At 45.4% G+C, this 27,389-nt stretch overlaps 1 protein-coding gene across 4 annotated transcripts in view; it reads right to left on the bottom strand.

Annotated features, from left to right (window-relative positions):
- Positions 1-3,442: 3,442 nt before the first annotated feature.
- The window catches only part of PLCB1 (phospholipase C beta 1), a 327,045-nt gene continuing 303,098 nt past the window's right edge, over positions 3,443-27,389 (bottom strand). The window contains exons 32-33 of one of the 4 annotated variants that reach the window (XM_071440055.1): positions 24,482-24,546; positions 6,625-6,762 (exon numbers count right to left, since the gene is read on the bottom strand). In XM_071440055.1, the coding sequence (XP_071296156.1) occupies positions 24,508-24,546 (39 nt within the window). In that variant the 3' untranslated portion in view covers positions 6,625-6,762; positions 24,482-24,507. Of the gene's footprint in view, positions 6,769-24,481; positions 24,547-27,389 lie in introns of all 4 variants that reach the window. The other 3 variants (XM_071439975.1, XM_071439887.1, XM_071439801.1) reach the window with 3 other exon arrangements.

Genomic DNA, 27,389 nt, shown 5'->3' on the forward strand with positions numbered 1-27,389 from the left:
TCCTCCCTAAAAAGCAACCCCAAACTGCCCATTAATTGCTACAGCACTGACAATTCCTCCAGCAATGGAGGGATCTATCTGCAGCTCCTTGAGCGTGTGACACTGGGCAGTCTCCATTACACAGCTGACCTAAGGCAAATCCCAGATGATCTAATTATTAAAAAATAAAATAAACACCCCCTGTCCCTCCCTGCCTTACAGGAACAATACCACCCTGAATTTGTGTGAATGCAGGCTTTCCAGTTCATCTCCCTCACTGAATATTTGATAGTTCATTTAAAAGAAAGAAAAAAAAAAACCAAACAGAGCAGAGGGTTCCCTCGTGGAATGTAAGACCTCCAAAGGACTTTTGGCAGCATCTGGAGATATTATTAAGTTTTCAGACTAGGTATGCATAGCAGAATAATTAGGTCCCCTGAAGAGACCCCAGTAATTGATGGAATTTTATGATACCTATTATGAAAGTATGAAACGGCTCTTCATAAAAAACACTATTGGATTTTTCACTCTTTATTCCGCATAGGCTAAAAATCAATATTAACACCTGGCTACTGAATTCTGACACTTGAAGAAGTTTGTGGCACAAAGAGCTCACAACACTGGGTACTAATTGCTTTGGAGCTAACAGGGGATCAAGAGCACTGTGCTGTGTGCATTGGATTAGACAGACAGCTCAAGAAACACCCTTTGAGTTTCTTTAAGAAATATTGAAGAACTTGCCTTCTGGAACAAAAAGCTGCAAGTGTTATTTTGTGGAGCTGGCCCTTTACTTTTGGCAGTGCTCCAGAGTGCTGAAAAACCAAGTGAGCAGGGAAGAAACAGGATGCGCAGTGTGCATCGGCATTGCAAGCAGAGATCAAACATCAGACAGTTCTCCTGCCTTTTGGGACTGAGCTGGAAACAGCCACGCAGGCAGAGGCACGAGTGGGCTGTGGATCTGCCCAGGCTGCCCCGGCTCCCTGCTGGTGCCTGCCAGGCTGCTGCAGAGCGGCAGCTAGTGCCAGCAGATGGCAAGGGCTGGGAGAGGAACGTGCGGCCCGGGGGAGGCACCAACCTGCAGCAGCCATCGTTTGTGCAGAAACAATCCCCTCACTTCGCATGCAGCTCAGGTGCTGGGTTTCATACAACTGTTTTAAGGTAGTGCTGTGTTTTGACAAAGAGGGCTTTGCTGCAGCGATCTCAGTGAATGTGGAGAAAAGAGGCGTTTAACTCTGTTAGCTCCATGAAGCAAGACAATAATAATTGTGTCAAATTCACCTTAATGCATACTGAAGCAGGGCCAGGTAAACTACAAGATTTTTACCACTGTGTATAACACCAGCAAATGCCTGTCCCTGTGCCCTGGACCCCTTCTGGCACCACTGGCATCCCCTGGCCACAGCCAGTCCCACTATGAGGTGAGGAGTTGCAGCTTTCCTCCGATAGTTGAGAACAGCAACATTTCCATGGAGAGCCAGATAATTTCCCTCTCATTAGTTACCTTGACTCAAGAAAGTTATCACAGCTCCCCAGTCTGTCACTGGTCTGAGGGAATAGGAATTTTAAAAGAGATACAGGTTTTAAATTATGGCAATAGAAAACAGTTGCTTTTTATGGAAAGGGAGAACAAATGCCCAAAGCTGGATTTCCCTGGGGAAAGCAGAGCAATTATTTTGTTGCTACCAAGGCAATACCAGGGTGTTTTCTTCCTATTTCTAGACCCCTAATATAATAAAAGGAGCTAACAGCAGCAAGATGTAGGAGCCACGCACTGGTGAACACTCTCATGCACCCAGCTAAATCAGGTCCTGTGCCACAGAGGCAGCACAGGGTTTCTCAACAGTGCAGAGCACAGGCTGGGCTGCCACAGCCCAGTGGCATTTCATGGCACCACTCCACATGTGGCACCAGCGCAGGTGACACAGGACAGCCTGTGCCACTCTGCACCATTCCCAGCCCAGCCCCGGGGTCCCCACCCCAGCACTTGCACAGGTGCAGGAAAACCTCTCCTGGGAAGCAGGAAAGGACTGCTCTCCCTCCCCTCCTCTCCAGCCGGGCCTGGCAGCTGCTGCAGGTCTCTGAGCACGGCACAGAACACAGCAGTGGCATGAAGGGCTCTGTGGTCACTTGCAGCCCATAAATCAGGGCAGCAAACAGCCCTGCTGAGGGCCAGGCTGCAGTCTGGGGCTGCACCATCAGAGGGAGGCTCTGCGGCAGCAAAGGCAGAGGGTAACATTTACTTACTGAGAGGAACACAGGCTCTTTCCTACTTGTACAGGTCCCTTCCCATCAGAGGGTAATATTTACTTACTGAGAGGAACACAGGCTCTTTCCTACTTGTACAGGTCCCTTCCCATCAGAGGGTAATATTTACTTACTGAGAGGAACACAGGCTCTTTCCTACTTGTCCAGGTGCCTTCCCATCAGGAGAGGCTTTTCCCCCAGCTCAGGAAGGAGCTCTCTGCAGAGATCCCTGCACTGGGATGGGGATGTGCACGCCACACCACGGCTCTGTCTCAGCTGCTCCCCGAGGCTGCACTCTGTGAGTCAGAGATGATCTTAGCACAGGCTGCACAGCGGGCTCTGCCCCCCGCCAGGGACTTCATCTGCTCTGCTCAGCTGGTGGCGAGCTGCAAGAGCACTTGGCTTCAGTTTATTTATTGCTGAGGGCTCCTGGGATGCCACAGTTTGGCTGATTTACACCCTTGCAGAGAGGTGACTCCTTTTCTGGGAGACATCCCACATGGTGAATCACCATTCAGGGTTACTTTACTGACCCTGGCAATTAAGAGGACATTAGAAAGCCTTTCCAAGGGGAATCTCAGCCTTGGGGTGATCATATGTGAAAGTGCCCTCCTGGGGAAAAACCCTCGAAGAAAAGAACATTATACTAAAAGCAACAGATCATAAGGCCATGAGATGCTGTGAGATCATCTGGTCTGGCCTGTCCATCACAGTCCACTCTGCTGCACCACATGGTGCAAGTACCTGCTGTGGCACCATCCCATGCAGTGCATCATCCCCTCTTCCTGTCAGTGCTTGCAATCCATCATCTCTCTGCTCTGTGTATGCAGAAAGGAAATAAAAAAAGGTGATGAGTGAAACAGCTGGGGCAGTGGAACAGAAGTACAGGTGCTGTCATTTGTTGAGACAGTTTATTGGTATGGCTGGAAATCACGTCCCAGCTCTCCTGCAAAAGCCTTCCTGTAAACCAACACATTTTCTTACCAGTTCATTGGCTCCTGCACACTGCTTTTTGTTTCCCATTGTTTCAGAGTCGCTGCAAATGCTCATTGTGCTGGCATGGGCAGGGGCTGGAAGCACAGACATGTGCAATTTCTTGTTCTTGGTGTGAACACAAAAGCCTGCAGGGAAATTTCCCTGCCTTGTCCTGGCACTGCCCCTCCTGTCAGCAAAGGCTCAGGGTAAGGTCTCCTGAGTCAACGAACGGAGAAAACTGGGCTTGTGTTAAGAAATTTTTATTTGTCCTTTGGATCTGTAATGTAAGCACATAAAATTACAAGTGGAAGAAACATCATGCCACAAAATTGCATAGAATTTTTACAAAAATGTGAATTATGCCTCTGAAACAATCATAGATTGAGGAACCGAAAAAATATGTACATGTTAACTGGAATATTTCATCCTACTCTGAAAGCAAATCATCAAGGACTAATCAATCACAGACACTATTAATACAATGTACAAGAGCAACACTGATTTCAAAGAAAGGCAAGCAATGATGTCCCTTTAGTTATCTGTCAGTGAATGTTTAGCTAATACATGAGCATTAATTAACATAATTATGAACATGTTAAGTCTAAAATGTCTGGCCTTCATTAGAATTTTTAAAATTCTGTTTATACTGCCAAAACCAAGCTATTTTCAGTAGTGTAAAGATATCTGAAGTGCACGACCTAGTTTAATATAGACAGCTCTATTCTATACAGCAGAAAGTCCACAATACAGCATTTCCACACATTCAACACGGAACAAGGCAAATACATAAAAGGCACAAGACTTGCACATCATAAAGACCCTTTTGTCATTATCTTACTCTAGTTCAAGTAATATCAATATTAAATGATATCAGTTTCACTGAAATAGTTTGAACGATGCAAGATGTACAGGATCACACACTACCTTACACCTGCAGAAAGTGGCACTGTACAGATATAAAAAAATGTGAGTACAGGAAATGGTCAAATACAAACGTACTGTAAAATGACTACAGCTGATAGTATATTTAACCCAACCAGTCTATTTATTTCTTATTAAATATAAATAAAAGGTTAACTGGCATTTGCCCGAGTTTCTCTGAGGACTGTGTGAAGTCCTGGCTCCCCTGCAGTGCTCGGGAACGTCGCGCCGAGGTTCAGAGGAGCCAGGACTGTCCCAAAAAGCCTGCGCTGTACAACGGTTCTGTAATGCAATAGCTTCAGTTTTAGTATGAACACTGCTATCAGTTTATTCTCGTAATAATTTAGACAACACGTCATTTTAACTTTATAAAATGCAGCATTAAATCTCGACTCTACATTTTCAATGAGTGATTAAGATTGATTTCAAAGTGCAAAACTAGGATTAGCAGAGGAGTCACCTTTCCTAGCGTTAAGATGAAAGTCAGATTTTTGAATTTCATGTGCACTGATTTCATCATCATAAACCAGAACAATTTAATTCAAAATATGATCTCCAAACAATGTGCAATTTTTCTTTCTTTCTGCTCTAAGTTTAAAAAGGAAACATCAAAATACTGTTTGTTTTCCAAGATTTGAACTTATATATATATACACCATTATTTAACTGAAAACTTAAGCTTGATTTGTATTTTATTGCTTAAATTTAAATAAAATAAGTTACTTTAAGTACTAAACTCCTGAGGGAATGGAAGTAAGGTAACTCAACTGTTATGATGTGTTAAAATGCCTCCCTATTAACTGATTGCTTTCTCTGATTGCCGTGTAGCCCTAGGTAAGGCCCTGATCTTGCCAAGGTGGATGTGAATGTTATTCCCAGCCCAGCCCCGAGCCCAGTGGTGCAGGAGAACACAACTCTGCAGGACCAAGTGTCTCCAGGCCAGCCTGGGGCTTCTGGGCGGGATTCTCCCTTGCCCCAAGGCACCTCCACCAGCAGGGAAGGATCGTGCACTGGCCCAGGTACAATCCCAATTGTCCGAGGTGTTTAGTGACTCTGATTTCTGCTGGGGGGGAATCCACAGAACAGCATTTCTTTACCTTTTCAAATATCCTGACTTTCACAATGTGTCTCTGTCATCTAATAGAAATTTCCCAGAATGTGCTGTTGCTTCTCTCATGCATATCATACAGTACGCTAACTTTGATTGTTCTTATTTTAACAAGTCAGTTAAACAGATTAATATACATTTTTAAATAACAGTGGTCAGGTTTTTATACTTTGCTTTTAAATTTTAGACCTTAGTAAAACTGAACCTCAGTCTTAAAAATAATGGAAGATTCTGTTAGATTTCAAATACTGTAGTCCTAAACATTTTATAATCCTATCAAATTCAGTAAGCTTAAAATATGATACTTAAAATCAATACTTTCGAGTCTGCAAAATATATATCAAATTTATATTCTAAAACTACTTTGATTTACACCACTAACACCACAAAAAGAATTCTATGATTCCATGATTATTCTATAGCAGTATAACCCAGATGTTAGCTCTCGGAAAGATTCTCCCTACTCACAGATCCCTGAAACATTTCATTTGGCCAAGAGACCACATCAACTTCAAATAGCAACATGCTGTGTGTGTATATAGACAGATGTGTGTGCACATACAGCTATATATATATATAAAAATGTATATATATACAAACATATATGCACTCACACGGTGTAGCAAACAGACAGACACAGACACCGACAATCTCCACGCGGGTTCTTCTCTCCCTTTTCCTCTCGTCCCCACAGTTCCAAGAATTTTCAGCAGCAAATATATGTCTCTCCATGGGATAAACATAATATCAAGACAGCAAGCCACCAGTGCTTGCAGAGCTAAAAAGGATCCAAGGTTTCAGTGCAAATGTAAAAGGATGGTACAGCTGTCAAGGTGCAGTTATAAAGAAGGAAACAAATATGATTAAGTACTGTTGTAATATTCGCCAGGATCTCTATTAGTTTGGATCACTTTGCTCTGGCACTCCAAAAGGAAATCTGCACACACTTTTCTCTGTACAATACACTGGTCTTCATTAAACATTCTTAACAGTGAACATGGCCAGAAAATTACCCACTGTAAACTGGCCAAAAAAAAAAAGAAAAAAAAAGAAGAAAAATAAAGAGAAGAGGGAGGTTAACATATTAATTTTCCCATTACAACTGCACTAAGCTTTAGAACAATAATCAGATGAAGAATGAGAATGAAGACCTTTGCAGAATACTTTTTATAAAATGTTCCTTTGGGGAAATGTGCACTTGAATGCAGATTCCTCCTGCCTCCCAGGAGCTCCAGCGCAGCTCACCCCGGCAGAGCGGAGACAGGCAGTTGGGAATGGTGCGCCCGCTGCACTGATTGTTTCTTGGGCAGTTAAAAAGTAGTATCAAACACTTTTTCTTGGTTATCTTCTTCCAATTCCTCCTCACTTTGTGGAGGTTTATGATTTGATTTTCCACTGTCAGAGGCCAGGGAAGAGGGGGCAGAACTGTGGTCTCCATCCTCACTGATTTTCCCTTTCATGGCTTCCTGTACGAACTCCAGAATTTCCAAAGGCAGTCTTTTGAATTTGTCTTGATATTCCTGATCAAGTTCCACCTGCAACTACAACAAAAGAGACAAGCTGTCTTCAGGTGTGTCTGATGTGACCAGTGTTAGCGGATGGGGAAAGAACCACACCAGGCAGGAGGGGCATTAACAAGGCATTTTTGCACAATTCAAGACCGTACTCCCTTCTTTCCCGTATTAGCACCACACATCCAAAGTGCCTATCAATTTCCATGCAGTCATTGCAAAGCTGGAGGAACGTGCAGTCATAAGGCTGGTTTTGGGTACCATCCTTGGGTACCCAAATCCTTCAAATTCATGTGGATTTAACTGTAGTGGTGTCCATACTCCCACTGGCTTTGACAAGACCCCATTCAGGTGCAGTATGGATCACGGATAAGCCTTTGAAAGAGCAAGGCCTTCATTGAGCTTCAGGTAGTTAATCACACATCAAACACACCACAAACGTTGCTCTGAGAACAATAAAACAACTTGTGCCAGATTTCTTGGGTTGGAGAAACCATTAGGAAAAAGTCAGTTGTCAAAGGGAGTCAGAGAGGGAGGGAAAACAAATTACATTTCTTAGGGCTGGATCATGGAAAGTTACATTATCGGATTAATGCAGAATGTGTCTTGGACATTACTGGGGAAAAAGTGTCATATCATCAACAGGATGCAAAAGGCATGCAGAAAGAAATCTGGCTATCAGTCTTCAGGAAGCAGTGGGTCCTTTCCCAGTATTTATTAGTACAGCCTTTGTTTTTAGTGCCCATATTAGGATCTGCACGATCCATTATTTGAAAAACATTAATGTGTATCAAAGTTTCAACTGAAGACAAAGCCAATTTTTTCATCATGACCAATATGAGCACAGCAGGAAGCAAAAGGGGTGAGTTCCAAAGCCAGACCCGCTCCATCTGTCCGTCCATCCATCCATCCATCTACCCACCTTCTTAAAAAGAGGAAGTCAGGTTCTGCTAACTGTAGCTGCAGCAGTTTTGCAATAGTTTCTTAGGCAATTGTGTTTTCAGGTAAGCATTTTCCCAGGATTTCCAGGATAAAGGTGCTAGGAATTCTGATCCTTCAGCTCTAGGCCTGAGTCTGTCCTGTGAAGTTTCAGGTCTCCTCCACCCCACTGCAACAGCTCTCAACAGGCAATGCAAATTTTCACCTGAACATTAGGTCCTATCCTAGGCTTCCCATTCTTGACCTGTCCACACACACCATGTGCCTCTATCACTGCCCCTCCCTCTGAGCCCTTCCAATCCCATTCCCCATGCTTCTGTCCTGGTTTTCATCCTGCATCTCTGACTTTATTTTTGTGAGGCCTCTTCTCCTTTCTCCTGATGTGCAAATCAATGTCCTTAGCTCACCCGGTCTAGTTCTACATTCCTTAATTAGACAAATTCTGCAGCTTTTCTTCCTCAAGATCTAAGATCTGTTCTTTTTCCTTTTGGTTTCCCTGCTAAAGCTCTCTTCCTGCCTTCTTTCTGGCAATTCTCCTGATGTCCTGGCCTCTGTTTTCCACCTCAGATAAAACCAAGTCTGAGGCACAAACGGTTCCATTAAAACACACCCTATGTCTAAAATACATATTTTTATCAGCTAGAAATATATAGTTGTCACTGTGGTAGTTAATCATTATCATAACACCCTTCTTTTCCTGCACCCCTTCATTTTCTGGCTATATGGTCTAGATACAAATTCTCTGAAGGGCTCCTCCTTTTGTCTCCATTTTGCAAACACTTCCACAAGTACAGGCATCATCAGAGGAACAGTGCCATGGGGTGGCTGGTGGAGAAAACTGGAATGATCCTCCCTCTCTGCCCTGCTCACCACAGCCCCAGGAGTGACTCCTGCTGCCCCCATGATATCACATCCACACTGCTGGAGTGTCGGCAGCACGGCACTCACTGGCTCACACTGCAAAACCAAAGATTCAATCCTGGGCAAAAGATTAAATTCTTCCTTCATGGTGCTTGGGGTTACAGCTCATGGCTAAATACCTGCCCTGCTAAAAGCACAGGAGTGTCCAAGCCAGAGATGGGCTGCTGCATTCCCCCACCTCACTGTCACACATGGCATTTGTGGATTTTGGGCACCTCAGGTACGGAAGAAGGTGTGCAGTATCATAAGTCAGGGAAAATGCTCCTGGCTCTCAGCTTCCTTCAGAACCTTGATTTGCTTAATTAGGTTTAAAAGCAAAGGAAATATTTGAAATCCCTCAGAAAGTGAACATTATGTGAACCCAGTGCAGCCATAAGCATGTTGTTAGGTAATGATTGCATCCAATATTCTCCTGAAGCACCTCCAGTGGCTAATCCCCCCTAAGCTGAGTGCTTAATAGAAATGACATGGATCTGGAGCCACCTCTCTGTCTCCAGAGACAGTCTGTAGAGATATCTAATCATGAGAAGGTTGAAGTTAGTTGAGAAGGAGCAGCCAGCAGACAAGGAGGGTTGATTAAACTGCATCAGTAAAAATTAGTTTTGTTTTTGACTCCAAAGGCTCTGTCAGTTCTCCCCCTTGCTCAGTGTCTGACAAGCCCCTCAGATCCCATCCATTCTCTGGCCCCTGAGCTACCACACAAGGCTAAAGAAACAAGTTGCCTGCTTAACACCAGCTGGCCTAAAGAAATGCAGCTGTTTTTCTCTTAAAAAGCCTGTGTTTATTCTGTAGCTTCACAGGGACATTGCAGTTCATGGCAATGAATGGAGAGCTGCCCTCCCAGCAGCAGCAGCAGCAGCCACACACAGCTCTCATTTGGCTGGCTGATGGCAAGGCAAGGTGCCACGTTAGTGTGTGAGTAAAAACCTCTCTGCTCCACCAGCAGCTCACCAGGCTCCACCCAGGGGCCCTTCCTGCTCACTTTGCTGTTCCCTTGGGCTGCTTCCCTTCACAAGTCCACCTACCCCAATTTCTCTGCTGCCCAGCTACTAAACAAGGTGACCTACACTTGCTGTTAGGATTCTGGAGTCAGACAAGGGGGGGGAATGAGACTGGCAGATCATTATCTGGACCACTGTCCTCATTACCATGTAACAACCTTCTTCCTTCTGTTAGCTCACTGCCTGCCCTCTTACAGATCCTCTGTCCTCTCCTTAAGCCACAACAAAAACAACACAAATGTCACCCCCCTGTGGCTTTAGTGTCCCACAGTTGGACACTATTTCTTGTTCAGGTAGATCTCACTCCCTTGTACTTTACTGACAGGCAGGGAAGTTAAAACTTTAAAATGCAGAGCCATCATTAGGTGTTGGCAACTGGGTCCTTGGGGACAGAAGATGAATGTGTTAGTCCCTCTAGATGGCTGTGGCCAGAAGCTCTTCAATGTGTGCTTCCACCTCCTGCCTTTTATATTTTTACCCAACAGTGGAAGTTAAAAAATGCCAGCTGATGCTCACCTCAGCTTTACACAAAATCTGCCCTGGACAAACAGCAAACACCTCAAATGCGGCCAACAGAGCCCTGAGCTGAGGGACAGGGCACCAGCAGGGCTCTACAGGTGAGCAGAGCTCCTGGTGGCCCCCCAGCTGCCCAGCTCCCTCCCAGTTCAAAGGGCTCTTCAGCATCCTTGGCTGCAACTGCTTCCCAAAAAGAGCCACCAGTCAGGGAAGGGCCTTGCAGCCCTTCCTTGCAATGTGGGAGGGGACAATGATTAGGGTTGTTCAGCTTAAAGCAAGGGAAACATGCCCAGGAAAGGAAACAGATGGTATGACTAAAACTATTTACATTCATCTTTGTACCTAGCTGTTATTATTAGAACTCCCAAATGAGCAGCACTAGAAGCAGTGACTGTGATCAATAAAGGACTATCTGCAGCAGCAGAGGCTGTGGGTTCAGATGCTCCTGACCCAGCCCCTGCAGACTCCTGCATGCTTGCCAGGGGATCTGATGAATCCCTGTTTGCCCCAGAGCCCAAAGAGAGCGCTCATGTGGGACAGGGACAGAGGTGGGCACAGCTGGCCCCACAGCTCCCACCTCCCCCCTGCTGCAGCCCAGCGGCCCAAGGGAAAGGGGAACTGGGGGGAGGCACACGCAGCCCTTCCTGCAGCCCCTGGGAACTGCTGGCTGTGACACCCTGCTGCCCTCCCTGCACCCTGGGAGCAAGTGGCCTTTCAGGGGCCCCCGTGTTTGCCCTTCTCCTTGTCCCCACACGCCTGGGACCTGGCGGCATCCTTGTGCTGCCCGCACAGCCCAGCTGGTGCAAAGCCAGCCCACCCACCCTGCGGCTCCCTCTGCTCACACACCTCCTTAAATGCACCTGCAGCTCAGGAATGACCCAAGGGTCACTGCTGGAAAAGCATCTCCAGAATCACTCTTCAGCCAAAAACATTTTGAGAAAGTTATGTGTGAAATACAACCAATTTCAGTTATGTGTGAAATACAACATTTTGGTGAAAAAAATCCCACCAAAACACAGTTTTGTTGAAACAAAAACATTAATTATGGCCATATTTGGTTTGACAAAGTTCTCCCACTGCAAGGATTTAATATGACTCCAAATAAGTCACTTTTTTAAGTCTCAGGTTTTTCCATTCCACTGGGAATTTTTCTCTAAGGGCAGATTTTTGAGTTTGGTGTTTCTGTTCTATCTCCTTTTAAATTTATCTTATTTTGTTTTTCCTGATGACTTTCTTTCCCTGAATGATGCAGTGAATTATGAATGGAAAATTATTCAAATATCCTGGCTCAACAATTTAGGTAAAAATAGACTCTGAGGACTAAATAGTTCAGTATCTCCAACAATCTCTGACATTTCCAGCAGTAAACTCTTTATGCTTCAGATTTTTTCACAATTTTTGAGTTAAGATTTCAAATGTGAGACATTTTAAAGTTGTGTTATTTCTCCTTGAGGCAGAGTGCAGCAAAATATATGAAAAACTTACTCTTTTGGTATTTGATTGTTGCATTTACTCACAGTTGAAATGTGGTACTCATTTGTATCCGTAATTACCCTGGCACTGCCCACATGCAGGATATTATTTAATTCCACATAGACAGTGCCTGTGCTTTTTGTTTTATTGATGAGAAACTCAAGTGCATTTGTTTCTTCTGTGCAATTTCAGCAGAATGTATTTTGACAACAGGCTGTAAGCAGCCACTGCTCCATTTGTAATCAAAGGGGGGCTGCAGCCTCTGCAGGGAATTTCTGTTCAGCAGAGCTCCCATTTTCCTTATCACGTGCCATGGGAAATGTTTATTTTGCTAACACCAGCACCACTGATATTTTCAGTGGTCAATGTTGCCATATTGCAACAGCAACACTGGGCTGGGATTGGGGCCCCTTTCTCACTCCTCCCCTCCTTCTCTAAATCTGCTAAAGCTACAAATACTTATTTTTCTTCCTGCAAATATTTGACCCATGTGCCTTAAGATACTTTTAAATAGAGGATTTGCGGCTTTTAAGCCTGCATCAGACAACAAATATGCATAATGTCAGCGACCTCAATTTAGCTTCCAAAATAGCACATGGAGGACTCCCAGATACAGGGTACAGAGAGCAAGAAGGCTGCTGTTCCTCTGCTTTTCATTTGCAGAGCTTACTTAATTAGAAAGCCATTCTGGAGGGATACAGCATTAAAAGACATATGAGTACAAGAACTGTTAAAAGCAGATGGAGGCTCAGTAACAGGGAGAGTGAAATTGAGGAACAGAGCTCAGGGATCAAGTGATTTATAGGCAGCAATTTTTGTTTAATTGGAAACAGTAGGAGTTCCTTATTAAGGACCATGTTATTCCCTCCACTAAGCAGATTTCTGCTGGGAAGGCAAAGGAGTAAGCACAGCTCAGATGTCCTCATGCCTCCAGGCCACAGTCCCTGTGCAGCACCAGAATGGCCCTAAGGCAGCAGCTGGCAGCAGCAGGTTCTGGGGAAGGAGTTACCTCTGCATGTGCAGAGAGCACCTAAAGGCTCCCTTTGGTCCCTGTGACACCAGGGAAGTGCCAACCATGATAACATTTGGGCCTCATACAGCTCAAGGACACCGCTGCTAACCCTGAGCTGAAACTAGTCAGGTAGAGAGGGTTTTCTCTCAGGAGATGTGGGAGTGTGGAACCATCAAGGGGAGCCTGAGGGCACTTGGCAGCTGAGGTGGCACCAGGTGAAGAGCAGCAGGAAATGCCTTCATGCTGTCTGGAAAGCTCCTGTTGATGAGTCCTGTCCTCAGACAAGGACATCTCTGCATTTCCAACAGTGGTAACTTTGCAGACCATGAGACACCAGGCACACCAATCCCCAAGTCCTTCTCTGCCTCCCTGCCTGAAGGAGATGCCCCCCATGTCCTTCACACAAGGCTGCCCTCAGCACCCCCCAGTGTCCATGCTGCTGCCCTGGGAGCAGGGCTGCTGGCTCAGCCCCAGCTCTGCCTGCTCCCCTCTGCCCCCATGCCCACAGGCTGCACAGCCCGGGCTCTGTGCTGCACAGAAACCAGCAGCAGGCACGGCAGGGGCCAGGCAGGGGGTGACACATGCCCTGGCACCTGCCCTTGCACAGCCACTGCCCCCCTTATGTGCCATGCTGCAGCTCAGGGGATGGGCTCTGCCTCCCCAGGGTACACCAGCCCCCCTCTGGTACCTGCTGTGCCAAGGCACCAGACTGTGACCTGGGGCCTCCACCAATCTGTGCCTCTGCCAACTGCAACCTCCATTAAACCAGTGGCACCTGGCTCCTGGATTCTTGTGTTTGTAATGCAGCTCATATCCACCTTTGTGTAGTAAACCAACATTTGCTCCAATAACTGATTAAAAATAAATGCCTGGGGCATCTGACTCACTTTCTCTTTCATTATCCAACCCAAACTTCTGTCATTTGTATCAATAAATCCCCCCTCTAGCAAACCACCCATTGCTCCAAGCATTACCCCCTGAACCTGACCATGAACTTCAGTTTCTTTGACCAATTTTCAAGCCCATCCTTCCTAGGAATCCCACTAATCCTCATCTCAACAACATTGCCAGCTCTCTTACTACCCTCCCTAGACAATCAATGAATTACTGATGTGGGCCCCATGAGTGCTGCCAGATTATACACATATTGAACACACATTCACCTGTACAGTATCTCTGCTGAGACCTGCTGATTTAGAGAAGGTCCTTACAGCAAAAGCCTAAACTGGTGATCTTTCCCTACTGGCAATTGTATTATTAGCAGCAATTTCAGATCTCTTGCATTTTCTTTAAAGAAATTATTTAAAGAACTAGCTTGCACTGAGTTCTGTGGGAGGATTTTCTTCACAGTAACTCATTTCCTGTTTCTTCAAAAGTCTGGCAGTTTATTGTCATGCACAGCCCTGCTCTGTGCCTTGTAAGCTGCATACTTGGAATTACTCCTCTTTCTGATGATTATTTCATGTAACAGTTTGCTTTTGAGGATAAAATGCTTTCTTAAGCTGTCAAGTGGCTCTTAGACAACACCATAAAAGCATGACCTATGCACCTCATAATGCATATGAATAAAAATAATTTGAGCTAGAATGAACAGGAAAAAAATCCCCTTTCTATGGGCATTTTAAGGGTAGATTCTGAGATTCTGTTCTTTTTCATCATCACTAGAGTAAGCTGTCTCCACTGTAAGCAAAGGAGAATCTGCTCAGTTTCAATGCAATAAATCCAGAGAAGCTCCCCTGAAGTCTCATCTATCAGCAGATACTGCCCTCAGTTTACTGGGGTGGGTCCAGGGTAAATAACTCAAGTGACAGAGCTCAAAGAGAGCGTCTTAGCTGGTCCTTTTTTAAAGTGCTGTCCATAGTTTGGATACTGCAAAACAAACAAACAACAAAAAAGATCAGTGCAGCCATTACCTTCTAATAAATGATATTTTTCCACTTCCACGGTGCCTCCAAGGCAGCCTGTAAACAGCACAGGCCTTCCAAGAGTAGCAGTATTGTAATCCTCATCTCAAGAGGTCATGACAGTCCCTTGGAAACTCATTTTAAATGACATCTTGAGGTTACAACAGCAACAATATATCCCAGAAATATTCCAAACCCCAGGCAGAGCGAGAACACAGGACTCAGCAGCAGCAGCACCATGGCTGCAGAGCAGGATGTCCCTAGCAGCCATGGAACCTGCAGGGCACTCAATATTTACTGTGTTTGGCCTGAGAGCGGTGTTGTCCCCCTAAATGAGAGATTCTGGCAATTCTGGAAAGAGGAGAGACAAGAAAAGAAAGTTTCAGGTGCTTAAGGCCTCCTGTGTGAGGGCTCAGGAGCTGCTGGGGTTCAGATCTGGAGAAAAGGTGGTGGAACCCACAGCAGAGCTTTTGGATGCTCACCTAGACAGAACTCTGGGTTCAGGTTAACAAAGCACTTCCCAGTCTCTCATATCCACATTGCTAACAGACAGTGTGTCTGTGTCTGGCTCTTGGCAGGACACCTCTAACAGGTCAGTGCCACAGAAATTCCCTCTGAGCCTTCTCCTCCAATAGGACAATGAAGAGGAGAGAAAGAATCCCTTTGTCTGTCTCTCTCCAGGGGCATCCCTGTGCTCCTGGAGGCCAAGGAACAGTTCAGGCTGTGACTGAGTCTGGCAGCTCCTTTCACTGCCATGCCTGCTCTGCCCTGACTCTCCAGCCTGCTTTGAGGAGCTCCAGACACACACTGAGGGCTGTGCCTCTCCAGACAGCACCTTCCTGAGGGTACACCCTCACTGCCAGCCCCATGGCCCTCACAGTGGCAGGGAGCTGCCACCATTGGCTCAGAAATATCACACTGATCAAGCCTCTGCTGCACTTGGAATTTACCTTGCTCTCCATGCCAAGGAGCCCTGCAAGATGGAGCCCCACTGAAAGGTCTGCTTGGAAAATTACTGAGCAGTCAGTCATTCTCCTAATATCTTGTTGAAAATGAATGTTTCTAGACTGGAAAGCAAGCACACTCTGAAAAAAGATCAAAGCCTTCAAAGTTTCTTTGAAAACCTTTTCTAGCAGTTGCAGTTCTATAACCCCCCTGTAACAGTGAAGGCTGTTCCAAAATATTTCCTAACTCATCAACAACATGAATCTGGCTTCCTCTTCACTATTAGCAGAGACTTTTGCATTGACTCTCCCCAGATAATGAGCCAAGTTAGTGACAGACCCATTGAACATAACAGGCTAATGAAAAAAATCCATTCAGAACCTGGCAGAAGCTGCCAGTGGAGACTGAGCCACTCTCCCTCCTCTTCCATCTTCCAGAAGGGATGGCTCAGTTCTTTGGCCTTTGTACTCCCAAGTGCCAGGCAAGTTCTGAGGCTGGGTTTAACAATGACAAAAAGCTGGGACTGGGTTCAAACTCATGTGCTGATGAATATGTTCATTATTACCCAATGGCCATCAACTGGAGATGTATCATTGCTACTGGGCACTGAGGCTGGTGAGTTGAGGGCTGCTCTGTGTTTATATACTGTGATTATCTTCACATCCCTCCACTTCCACCATGAGTTCATCCATATATCCACACTGCTCATCACTTCATGCTATATTACACAACACACTTAGCTTTTTTATTTTTTCACTTGAGAAGCAAAATTAGTGTAGAATTTTAACTGTAACTATTAAAAACTTTAGAGCTTAATGTAAGAGCGACACTGCCCAGTGGTTCAGCCTAATTAAAAATAGCCTGAAGGTTTTTACTTCCTGATACTACAATGAGCTTTAAAGGAAAAACCCTCCTCTTGCTGTCTGTACTGCTGTTACTGGATTAAGCAGTACTGTGCTCTAGGAGGTTGGCTGAGCCATCCTCATGATTAAGTTCAAGGGATTAATATTTCAGTTCAGTTGTTTTTCATTTAAACATTCTCTCCAAAGTTCATATTAACGCTGACTGCTGCAAGCTTGGGCAACTCTCTAATTACCCATCAAGTTTAAATGACCCATGCAGAAAACTTTATGTCAGTGATGTCCAGCAAGCATCCCACAATGCAAAAATTGACAAATAAGGTAATTTCATCAAGTCAGATCAACAGGACAAAGCTGCCCAGAGCAGCCTGAACTCCTGCCTGGTACAGCATATACCCAAAGCTCACTCCAGTCTACAAGGCAGTGACTGGCTTTAATGGGGTTTGGTTCCACACAAGTACTGGTGCAAACAGAGTAGATCAAGGGAAGGAACTGCTGGCACTAAAGGGCATGAGATGCTTGCTCCTGACCCAGCAGGGATCTGGGGGTAATCATAATCTGCCTCAAAGGAGAGGTGCAAAAGCTGTGTTTCAGTGGCTCAGGGTTTTCACCTGAACATCACTCCCTTTTTCAATTTAAGCAAACTGCAAAGGGTGAAGGGACCAGGAAAAGGGACCAGGCTGCTGCTCAAAATCCAACAGCCAAGAGATAACAACCTCCCACAGAGAAGGGCAGCTGCCTTTCTCACCTGCAGACCTTGCTCTCTCTGTCCAACCCCATCTGGGTCTCCCTGCAGCACCTGAGCTCCCTGAGGAAGGGACACTGCTGCTGAGGGTGTTTCTGCCTCCTGATGCTGATTCTGGCTGAGGAGCTGCCACCCTGCTCGTGCTGCAGCCCCACAGCCTGCTCTCAGGTGGGGGGGGCTATGTCCAGGGAGGAGCTGTGACACACAGAAATGTGTCACAGGGCCTGTGTGTGAGGCTGTGCCCTGGCACGCTTCCCTGGCTCTGAAAGAGCTCTTGAGCACATCTCTACAGAGACTGCCATTGGGCTCTGGGTCAGACCTTGCTGCTGCCAGCAAAAGGGACACACTAACTCCTTAGGAGCCAGCAGGGGCAGGAGGGTAAGGGACAGCACAACTTTAAACCCCTGGGGGTCAGTTCCCCTGGTGCCCCTGTTCCCCCAGAGCTCAGTGGCACGGGAAGGTCACTCTGGGCCTCCCCATACCCATTGCAGGAACTGTGAGCTCCTCACTGACCTCACTGTGAGCTGGAGCTGCTCCTGCCTCCTCTCCCCCTGCGCTTAACACAGTTCATCAAAGCTCAGTTCACCACAGGGTCAAGCCTGAGCTGAGATGAAGCTCATGGACTTCACTAAGCCCTTTGCTTTTTTTTCCACTGAGAGGCATGCCATCAAAATGCCTAACATGATCCCCCTGGAGCTCCACTTTGTTTTTAATCTGATTTCATTTATGTGTCTCACTATTGGTAGCTTCTCTCTTGGAAAGGTTTTGCACCATGCAAAACCTTATTTAAGAAAAAAAAACCACTGGCAGTAGAACAAAACCTCTTTCCATTACAAGAACTTATCTTTTTAATGCTCTATCAGTGTTTTATTATTATTTTGGTACTTAACATCTTCCAAAAGCATTAAAAAGTTCTTGAGAGGTCTTACAGCTTTACTGTGTATTCTCTGATGCCAATTCTGATCACAATCTAGCTGAAGATAACTTTAATGAACACTAGGAAAATAAAGGCCTTTCATAAGTGATCAAGTGATTTGGAGAAGCAAAAGGGTACTTTAAAAACACGTGTTTCTTGCTTTAGAGCCCTATTCTACAAATGTGCAGAGTGCACATCTCTGCAACAGAAATTCATCTGGAACTTGGGGAGTATTTATTTCAAATGATAGTAGACAGTATCAGAAATGAATGAGGTTCTTAACTTGCAAAAACACCTTTTAGAACAACGACTGTAAAATGTCATCTCTTCCCCATCTCATGGAAATCTGTTTAGTATTAGAGAAATACAGACAGACATTAGATTTAGTGATGGTGAGTGAATAATAAAGTCATCTGTTACTCTAAATAACAGTAAAAAGATTATTCTGAATTAGTCACAGAAGTTATTCCTAAAAAATTCTTATCACTTATGTTATTTAAACTTTCTTACATATCAATTAGTTTGAAATAATAAGTCTTTAGGCTATCTATTAATTGCAGCACTGTTGGCACGATCTGTGTTTAAAATTACACAATGAAAATTAAGCTGGAGCACCAAGCTGTCTTGGCTAACAAAAAAGATTTCCTCAGCCCTTTGGATAGAGCAGGAGAGAGAATGGGGGCACAGAATCCACAGGAGAACTCAGATTTCTGAGTTACAGCTCCCTCCTGCCACAGGCTGACAGGGGCTGTGCAGGGCACGGGGTGAGAACCCTGTGCTGAGGCTGCACGGCTGCTTTCCATGCACATTTCCCATGGCTTTCCATGCACATTTCCCAGCCATTTTCCCATTGCTTTCCCTGCCCCTTTTCCCATTGCTTTCCCAGCCCATTTCCCACTGCCTGCTATGGCTGCTCCCAGGACTGAGGCAAAGGAAAGGCAGGAGCACTCAGAATAGGAGGAGAGCTGCTCCAGGACATTCTGCACAGGGCAATGACAAACCCAGTGGATGGGGGATTTAGAGGATGAAGTCACTCCTTCAGAAGGCAGGGGGAGGCTGTTTGCAGAGGAATATCTGGTCCATAACCAGGAGAAGACACCAATTTTCATCTCTCCTGCTGTTGTGGCTCAAGGCTCTCCAAGAAGCCTCCAACCCACACTTTTAAGTCTTCCTGTCTCTGCAGAGCAGATCTAAGGACAGCTGAACTGCCCTTGCCTGCTCATATTTGGCTTCCCAGAGAGACTGAAGCTACACTTTGGCACTTGTCCCATTCCCTCAGGGCTGGCTCCTGCTGGCACCTGTCACAGGCACGGCAGGGACTGCACAGCAGCACTGACCAGCAAGGGAGTTTGGAAAACACCTGCCAAGGAATGGCTGCACTGTCTTCCCAAATGCCCTGTGCCTGCAGCGCAGAGCAGTCAGGGAGCTGCTCCAGAGATCTTGGGAATGGCATCTTCCTGCCACAGGAATTAGAATAAAAGCAGCTGGAATGTTCTGAGGGAGAGAACCAGACCTGGGAGAGAAACTTCTTTAAATCAGACCAGCCAGCACAGCTCACTGCCTGCCAGCCTCTGCCTGCTCCACCTGCAGTTCCCTGGCTCCTGCACCCCATGGTCACTGTGCTTTTAAATAGGGAAAGGCAGAGCATCCTCCTACTAATATTAATGAGCTACAGGGAGGAAACAAGGGTGAGTACCGAGTCAATCCTCTTGTGGCAGGTCTGTGTGCTGGTGGATGCACAGGCATACATAAAAAGGGAAGACAGCTGAATATTTCTAAGTACATTCACATAATTACTGCACTGGCATAAACACGGGTTTTGTTGGGGAAAAAATCATGTTACTGAAATATTCATACAAAAGATGCAGTTTGTTCCGGGAGGACAGGTACAAAGAGACCTTTGGTGAGACATTAATCAAAGATCTGTATTTTTTTTTGTCATCTCCAGCACAAGGTGGAGAGGGACCTGCTCAGGCTCTCTGGGCAATGACAGAATTGGACACAAAAGCACTCTGTGGGCACTCTCACAGATGTCTGGTGGTGAAGCTTTACTTAGTTGCCCAGAAAACTTTTCCAAAAGGATTTCAGGAAGGCACAGAATATTTCAACTTCAGAACAGGCAACATCCATAGTGACAGTATGTCCTCTCTGCTGGTGACTGGAAGGGAAAACAGACACCTCTTCCCAGGAAGGATGTGGAGCTGTGAGCAGGCTCACTGCTTTCCCACATTAAATCAATCCCTGCAGGAGCCAACAGAGAGGACCCTGGCCCATGTAAATCCTCAAACATGGTTTGTGTCCCTGAACTGAATCTGCTTAAGAGTTGCAACCATTACATGGCAGCTGATATTACGAGAAATTAACTCCAGTCTTAGAAAAAGAGATCACTTCAAAAGTAAAAAAGCTAAGCAATAATTTAAAAATTGGAATTCATTTTCAACCAATTAGTATTTTCAAGTGGGAGCTGCAGTAGTGCCTGTCTGAATACAAATGGGGATGAAGAGTACTCCAGGCCAAGAGGAGGAGTGAACACTGCCATGGAAGTGGGAGAAGTCACTGCAGAATTGATTCCCTCAGGCATGGAGAGGACCAGCCCCTGCTTGGAATTGCAATGATCCCCTGACAGACAGACTGACAGTGAGGGATCACTGCCAGCAGCTCCTGCAGTTCCCAGGCTGCTCTCCCCCCCTCCAGCAGCATCCAAGCTGCATTGGTGTGAAGTGGATTACTGAAATGACAGGGAAGCATTTAATTGCTGCAAGTCAATCCCATCAGGAATACCAATTTCTGAAACTCAACCTCTGCTCTGGAAACTGAACCTGCAAAGTTTTCAGCAGAAAGGAGCATTTTGAGAGCAGAAATACTACAGTGAGATCTCACAGACCTATATAACACCTTGCAGAGCAAACCTGATCCCAACAGGCACTTCTGCACTGATAGGAATTATCTCAAGGAGGAGCACAGAGGAGTGACTGTAAGCTGTCTCTAGAAATGCTAACCTTCACTATCAGCAGCCTGTGAAGTAATTTGCCCTATAAGCTCCACACCATATGTTTTATTCAGGCATGAACACCTCCTTATGAAAATAAAGCTGTCAGGAGAAGAGGCAGCACAGTGCAGTGCCATCCCCACAGGCCATGCAGCAGCTGAACCTGGAGGCTGAAGTTGTGCAGAATTCTCTCTCAATTCCTACCCCACATGTGCAGCAGCTACCAAAAGACAAAATTCCGGGTTTAGGAAAAAGCACAGCTTGATCCTAGATAGCACTTGCATGTGACTGAAGCCTCACTGAAAAACTCCCTCATGCACTTAAATGTCCATTTCAAACACAGCTTAAAGATTGAGAGAAGAGTAGCAGTAGCTTCTAGGTTCTACTTTTTAGACTTCCTAAAAGCCATTCCTATCCAGAAAAAAAAAAAAAAAAAAAAAAAAAAAAATCTCAGTGCAAAAGCATAGAATAAAAAAAAGGCTGCAGCTTCAGACCAGACTCATACATCTACATTCTTTTCTGTTTCAAAATTTTGTCTACTGCTGACAAACAAAATGGTGAACTGGGAGTTCCTCCTGTAGCTGGCTAACATTTAGTCACTAGAGGATTCAAACAGCTCCTGAATGAAGCTGTAATTTAGGTAATTTCTCTAGGTTTCTGCATAGCTATTAGTGTGCCTTAGAAGGATTCTGTGCCTCTCCTGCACAGAAATGTTCTCTAAGGTGATCAGCTTTGTTCAGCCCAAAGCCAGGGCTTTACTCCACCAGAGCAGGAGCTGAGATATTCCTCTCTGGCCTGCAGGAAACATTTACTCCCTTCTTCTGCCCTGCCTTCCCTCCCTTACCCTGGCACTCCACAGCATCCCAAATGCCCTGTCCTGTGTATGTAACAGTGAGAGCTTAGAACAGAAAGGGGTGGATAAAAAGGTTTCTTCTCATCATTCTCACATTGGCTTTGGTGTGATGGAGCTCCCTGAGTGCTCAGTGCCAATCCTCTTTGTTTCCCAGGTGCCCTGAGTGACACTTCCACCCTGCACAGCTTCTCCTGCCCCTCCTCACAGCCTCTGGGGCTGAAGTACTCAGAGCAGGATGAAGGAAGGAGTAACTCCAGTGCTGTAATGAGGAGTTACTTTCACTAGAGGAGTTTTTTTTCCTGGGGTCTGATTTCCTTTTAACTGTGCAGGAGCCATTGGATTTGCCTGGGTTCCCAGCATCCTCCCAAGATATCCTCACTTGACCCAGGCAGGTGATAGGAGGCTGGCCTCATATTATTTAAAATGTAAGTGATGTATGACAAGAGCAGAGTTAAAACAAGTTCTTCTGTCTTTTTCAAATGTTCAGGGAGCTGTTTCAAGGCAGCTCATCTCTATTCCCATCCTCCTGCTTTTCAGGAAAGGAAGACAGCACATCCCTCAGGAACAGAAATCAATATTCTCCTGTCACTTAAACACAACAACAAAGAAATCCCAGTCCCCTAGTGAGCAATTGCCAGCTTAATCTTGCCATCTTCAGTAAGCCACTCCTTGGAATACTGTGGAGGTGCCAACATATTCATTATGGGCTCTGCTTTCTTTTGTCACAACCACTGTGCTCAGGAAATACACATTTAGTTCCCTTGCCTGTGTGCAAGAGGAAAACAGCACTCATGAAATCAGGGCCCCACCTCACAGTTTTAATCTCTAACCCTGCCACAATAGGAGAACTAAACAATACTTGCAATTGGGTTATCTTTAACAAGCATTTGAGAAAAATGTTCACTTATGCAACAGTAAAAGCCTTTAAATAAACTGTAACGATGTGAATCCACACATGAGGAATATGGTAGGGTCTGGGTGAGCAGAGCAGGTGATTCACAGAAAGAAAATCCTGACAAACCAAATTTACAGTCACTTCACAAACCAAAGGTAGCACTTGGCCTTTCTGCAAAGCCCAGGACTCAGTCTGTACTGTGCAGGGGACAGATCAAATGTCGCTGTTGCCTTAGTGTAAAACTTGCCTGCCTCCTTTGTGAATTCCCATGGGCAGCTCCTCCTGGCCGGCTCCCTGCTCACCACAGCACTGCCAAGTGACCCCAGCTCCCTCTCAGCCAGCCAGCCCAGCCTTATAACCCTCACTGGATGTACCTGGGGCCTATCAGGGGCAGGCCTGTTTCTAATCCCTGGTCATTAGTGCAGCTGAACTCCTCAGGGGTGACATTGCCTTCTGCACTTTCTCTTATTCTGCTGCAATCCATGCTCCCACAATCAAACACCCAGAGCTGGGTCCCTCCTCCTTGCCAGTGCATGTCCATAGACAGGGATGTGATCAGTATTTAAAAACCCAAACAACACCCCTAGACAGGCTGAGAACAAACACAGCCCTCACTGAGAGCCATGGCAGTTCTCTCCAAACAAGCAAAGCATATCAAAGCAACCCAGGAGAAAGCAGTAGGAGTGAAATAGTAAATAAAAATACAAAGCAAGCAGGGTTTCCCTGATTTAGTGACAAAGTTGTGGCTGATTGCTACCCCCTAGAAATGGAAGGCCCAGCCCTCCTGGCATGGCTGTGTTTGCAGGAGGATGCAGGAAGTTTGCTTACACATAATCATGTCTCCTGAACACACAGAAAATAATGAACACACCTGAAATAATACTTCATTCCATCTCCATCTTGTCATCATTAGCCCTTCCATAAAGCAATGAAGAAAACCCCCTTACTTTAATCTACTTTCATCTTTCTACCAGCCTTTGCCTGCCTTTCCTCAATTGTCTTCTGTTCTCTTCCTCCTGCCTGAAAAATTCACCCTCTTACCTTTTGGCCTTCCCCTTTAGGCTTCACTAATCCTGTTTTACTGATCCCCATTCACCAGTTCTTTCTCTTTGTCCCCCAGTTCTTCTTCCTGCTGTGATGCCCTGGTTAATCCCATCTTTATCCCATACTCTGGTGTCCCAGATGACAAATCCCTAATTTATCTACTTGGTAAGCTTAATCTTCTGAGGTACCCAGAATTCCTACTTCAACACCTTTCCCCACCTCCCACTTCTACATTCAAATGCTCTCAATTCCTACCCCACATGAATCAATCAATCAATCAATCAATGTCCTTTACCTCTTCAGAGAGAAATTGCGCAGTGCCTGGTGTTGTGATCTGACAGTACTGCAGCTACTGTGAGCAGAGAACAGAGGACATTCCCATGACCCAAGGGCTGTGGCAGGAAAGCTGGGATGGTCATGCTGTTACACACAGCCCCTGCTGGCTGCACTGAGGGGGGCAGAAGCAGCAATCCATAAAACAGGCAGGGGGAGATGATGGGGTGGGGATGACCCGGAGAAGGCACAAATCGCTCGCACGGTCTCCAAGGGATGTCATGGTCAGTGGCAGCTCGTGTTATGCAGCTAGCAGGTAATAATCAGGGCTGGGATTGCTCAAAGGCTTCAGAAAAACCACCAGGCAGTTAATTGTGGATGGTCCTGACTTGGTTTTGACATGTAAAATGAAAACAACATCAGCATTACTGGATAAAAAGGGGAATTTTTCACTCACTTTCACTATAGTCTCATATTCCATTCCTACTTCTGTTTTTCCTCTACTTCTTGTTCTTCTATGCTCTTTAAAACAAAACCAAGGATCATTTCAATTTGAGGTGATTAACAATTACTCTAAGCTGAAATGACATAATTCTGTGCATTAAAGTAAAGCAACATCTCTTTAATCTATGCACTTAATGAAAAACAAAAGATTACTTCATGCTCTGTGTGCTGGCTCATTAATATTTGACTAGGTACACATTAGTCAGAGAAACAGTCTATTTATCACAACCTGTCACTCCATGCTACAAGAGGAGTATTCCAATGTTCCAGCTGTGCTTGAGGGAGATCCAGCTTTAGTTGAAGTTGCAGCTTATGCAGGTTGCAAGAAGTGTCACTGTTTTCTGGGAGAGGGAAGGAAATGTGTCTGAAGGGAAAAATGAGCATCAGCCATGCACCTGAAGTGTGTGCTGGAAGAGACACCCCTGGCCTTGGACTGTGATCATGCCTGAGGCCATGAACTCAGGGCAGTTTGCATGGAAACCCCCCAGGACATCCCCAGGTGCTTACAGGAGTGGTGCTGCTCCAGCCCATGGCCCTGGAGTCAGTCTGGCAGGAAATGTTGGGACACACTGCTCATGGAGCTGTTCCCACTGCTCCCACCTTCATCCCAAGCTGCTCTTTATCCCTGGAGCTGAACCTTGGCTTTGGCAGCTCAAGGAGCAGCAGGATTGTCCCAAGGCCCTGGAGTGCTCTGGGATTGTCAGATTGTCCCAAGGCCCTGGAGTGCTCTGGGATTGTCACATTGTCCCAAGGCCCTGGAGTGCTTTGGGATTGTCAGATTGTCCCAAGGCCCTGGAGTGCTCTGGGATTGTCACATTGTCCCAAGGCCCTGGAGTGCTCTGGGATTGTCAGATTGTCCCAAAGGTCCTGCTGAGCTGACTCACTGCATCTCACACCACTCTGAGCACCCTGAACTCAAACTCTCTCTCTTGGAGAGATATAAGGTCTGGAGCAGACAAGTCCTGAAGGTAATCCAGCAGCAACCAAAAAGACACAAGTTTGTTCCTTAGTTCTTGCAGTTACCATGGAATTATAGCCAAGGAGTGAAAAAAATGGGAGACTTTTTGGTTGTTGCTCAGTGCAATCCTCAAACAGCCCTGCCCTGCCATTTGCAAGTGGCTGCAGCTTGTTCCCTTCTCTGTTAAGCTAAATTATTGTGGTAACTGTCTTGTCTCACTCTAAAATCAGTGTTACTTCAGCAATAAGTGATTTACTGCTCCATATGGGAGCAATTGCATGAGTCTATCACTGGACTTGGTTCTGCTTGCAGAAGTTAAATCACAGCTCTGTCATGACAGGGCTGGTGCCACCAAAGTCTTGACTTCCCACATCATATACTTTATCCTTCATCCTGTATTCTGGACAGTTCTGTGTCTGCATGGTCCAGCAGCCAGAGCTGCAGTGGCACCCCTGTCACACGCAGGGGACACACAGGTGGCAGCCAGCCATGGAACAACTGCATGTGAGCTCACTGAGGTCACCTGTGCTTTGGCTTAGGTGTCAGGTTTGTTATGAATGAAACTGAAGATGGAAACCTTTAAAAAGAAATACAAACAGACAATAACACAAAATAAAGCTTCTCATTTAAAATGTAAAGATGAAAGAGCTTAGAAACTGAGGTAGTACTCTGAATATTTTTTACAAAACATTTCCTCTCAAAGCATTTTCTTAAACTGAATACAATTATTGAGTCACTTCCTTGGTAATGGGTGAAGAAGCAGAACAATATGTCTGAGCACTGTGTCCTCATTTTCCTTCCATGCAGATTGATAAACCCCTTCTAATTGAGTCACAATGCAGGCAGAAAATACCATTAGCTAACAACTGGCTGGATTTGATAGAAATGTGTGGAAGGGAACCTATGCCACCTTCTCATGTTGATTTGCAGCAATGAAATGATGCAGAAATGAATTTTGTTTATTTTCTCCTGGCAGTCTTTGTCACTGTGGCAGCAGTGGGCTGTAAAGCTGTGGCATGAGCACTGACACAAAGAGTGTTAGGGATACATGTGGGGCAGAGGATGCTCAGGAAAATGGGTGCCACTGGCTGTGGCAGCTTGCACCATCTTGACATGCAAAATGAACCTAAAATATTAGCTGAGGAAGCAGAAGGTGACAGTTTGTAGCAGCAAAGAAGGTGAAATGTAAAGTGAAATAAGATGAAATGCAAAGTGAAATAAGAAAGCTACTTAATTTTGCACAGTTCCTTATCCCTCCTCTTGATGCACTTCATTTTCCTGCCCCTTTGATCTATGCACCTCACTGGTTCTGTGCTCCCACTGACAGACAAATCAGATAAAGCAACTCACAGAAAATTGGCCATTTTTACTAAATTACACGTAACTTTGCAGCACAAAAACATTTTGTTGCTGGGGATGTTGGCCTAATTACTTCAGTGAGGTTTGTAACTACTGAAAGCAGGTTAAGATTGGATTAAAAATTCCCTTAAAACCAGTCTTGGAAAACACTACTAAGCATCCTCTTGCTAAATTTCTTAGTTTGTGCAACATGAGCACTTTTCCTTTCTTTTGGCACTGTTTTTAGCCAGCCTCCCTGTTAAAGAGCTCATTTTGCTTTGGGAAAGGTCTGTGTACTTTGTGTGTTGTGCTCACACACCAGGATTTGGGTGTGCAAAGGAGGCACACATCTGCCAATATCCAGCCTCTACCTACCTGCAGGATGAACATCAGAAATAAGTAAACATTTCAACAAAAAGCAACATTCAAAATTGGTAACAAACCCCCCTCTACTTAAGCAAAGTGAGGAATTTCCCCCTTGATTATTTACCAAAACACAGTCCATGGAAAGTGACAGAGATATCTGGGTAGCATGAACTCCACAGGCAGAGGAAACCAAGGGTTG

This window comes from Agelaius tricolor, unplaced genomic scaffold (assembly GCF_023055355.1).
Source record: "Agelaius tricolor isolate 1412-34295 unplaced genomic scaffold, bAgeTri1.0.p SCAF_1, whole genome shotgun sequence".
Taxonomy (NCBI): Eukaryota; Metazoa; Chordata; class Aves; order Passeriformes; family Icteridae; genus Agelaius; species Agelaius tricolor.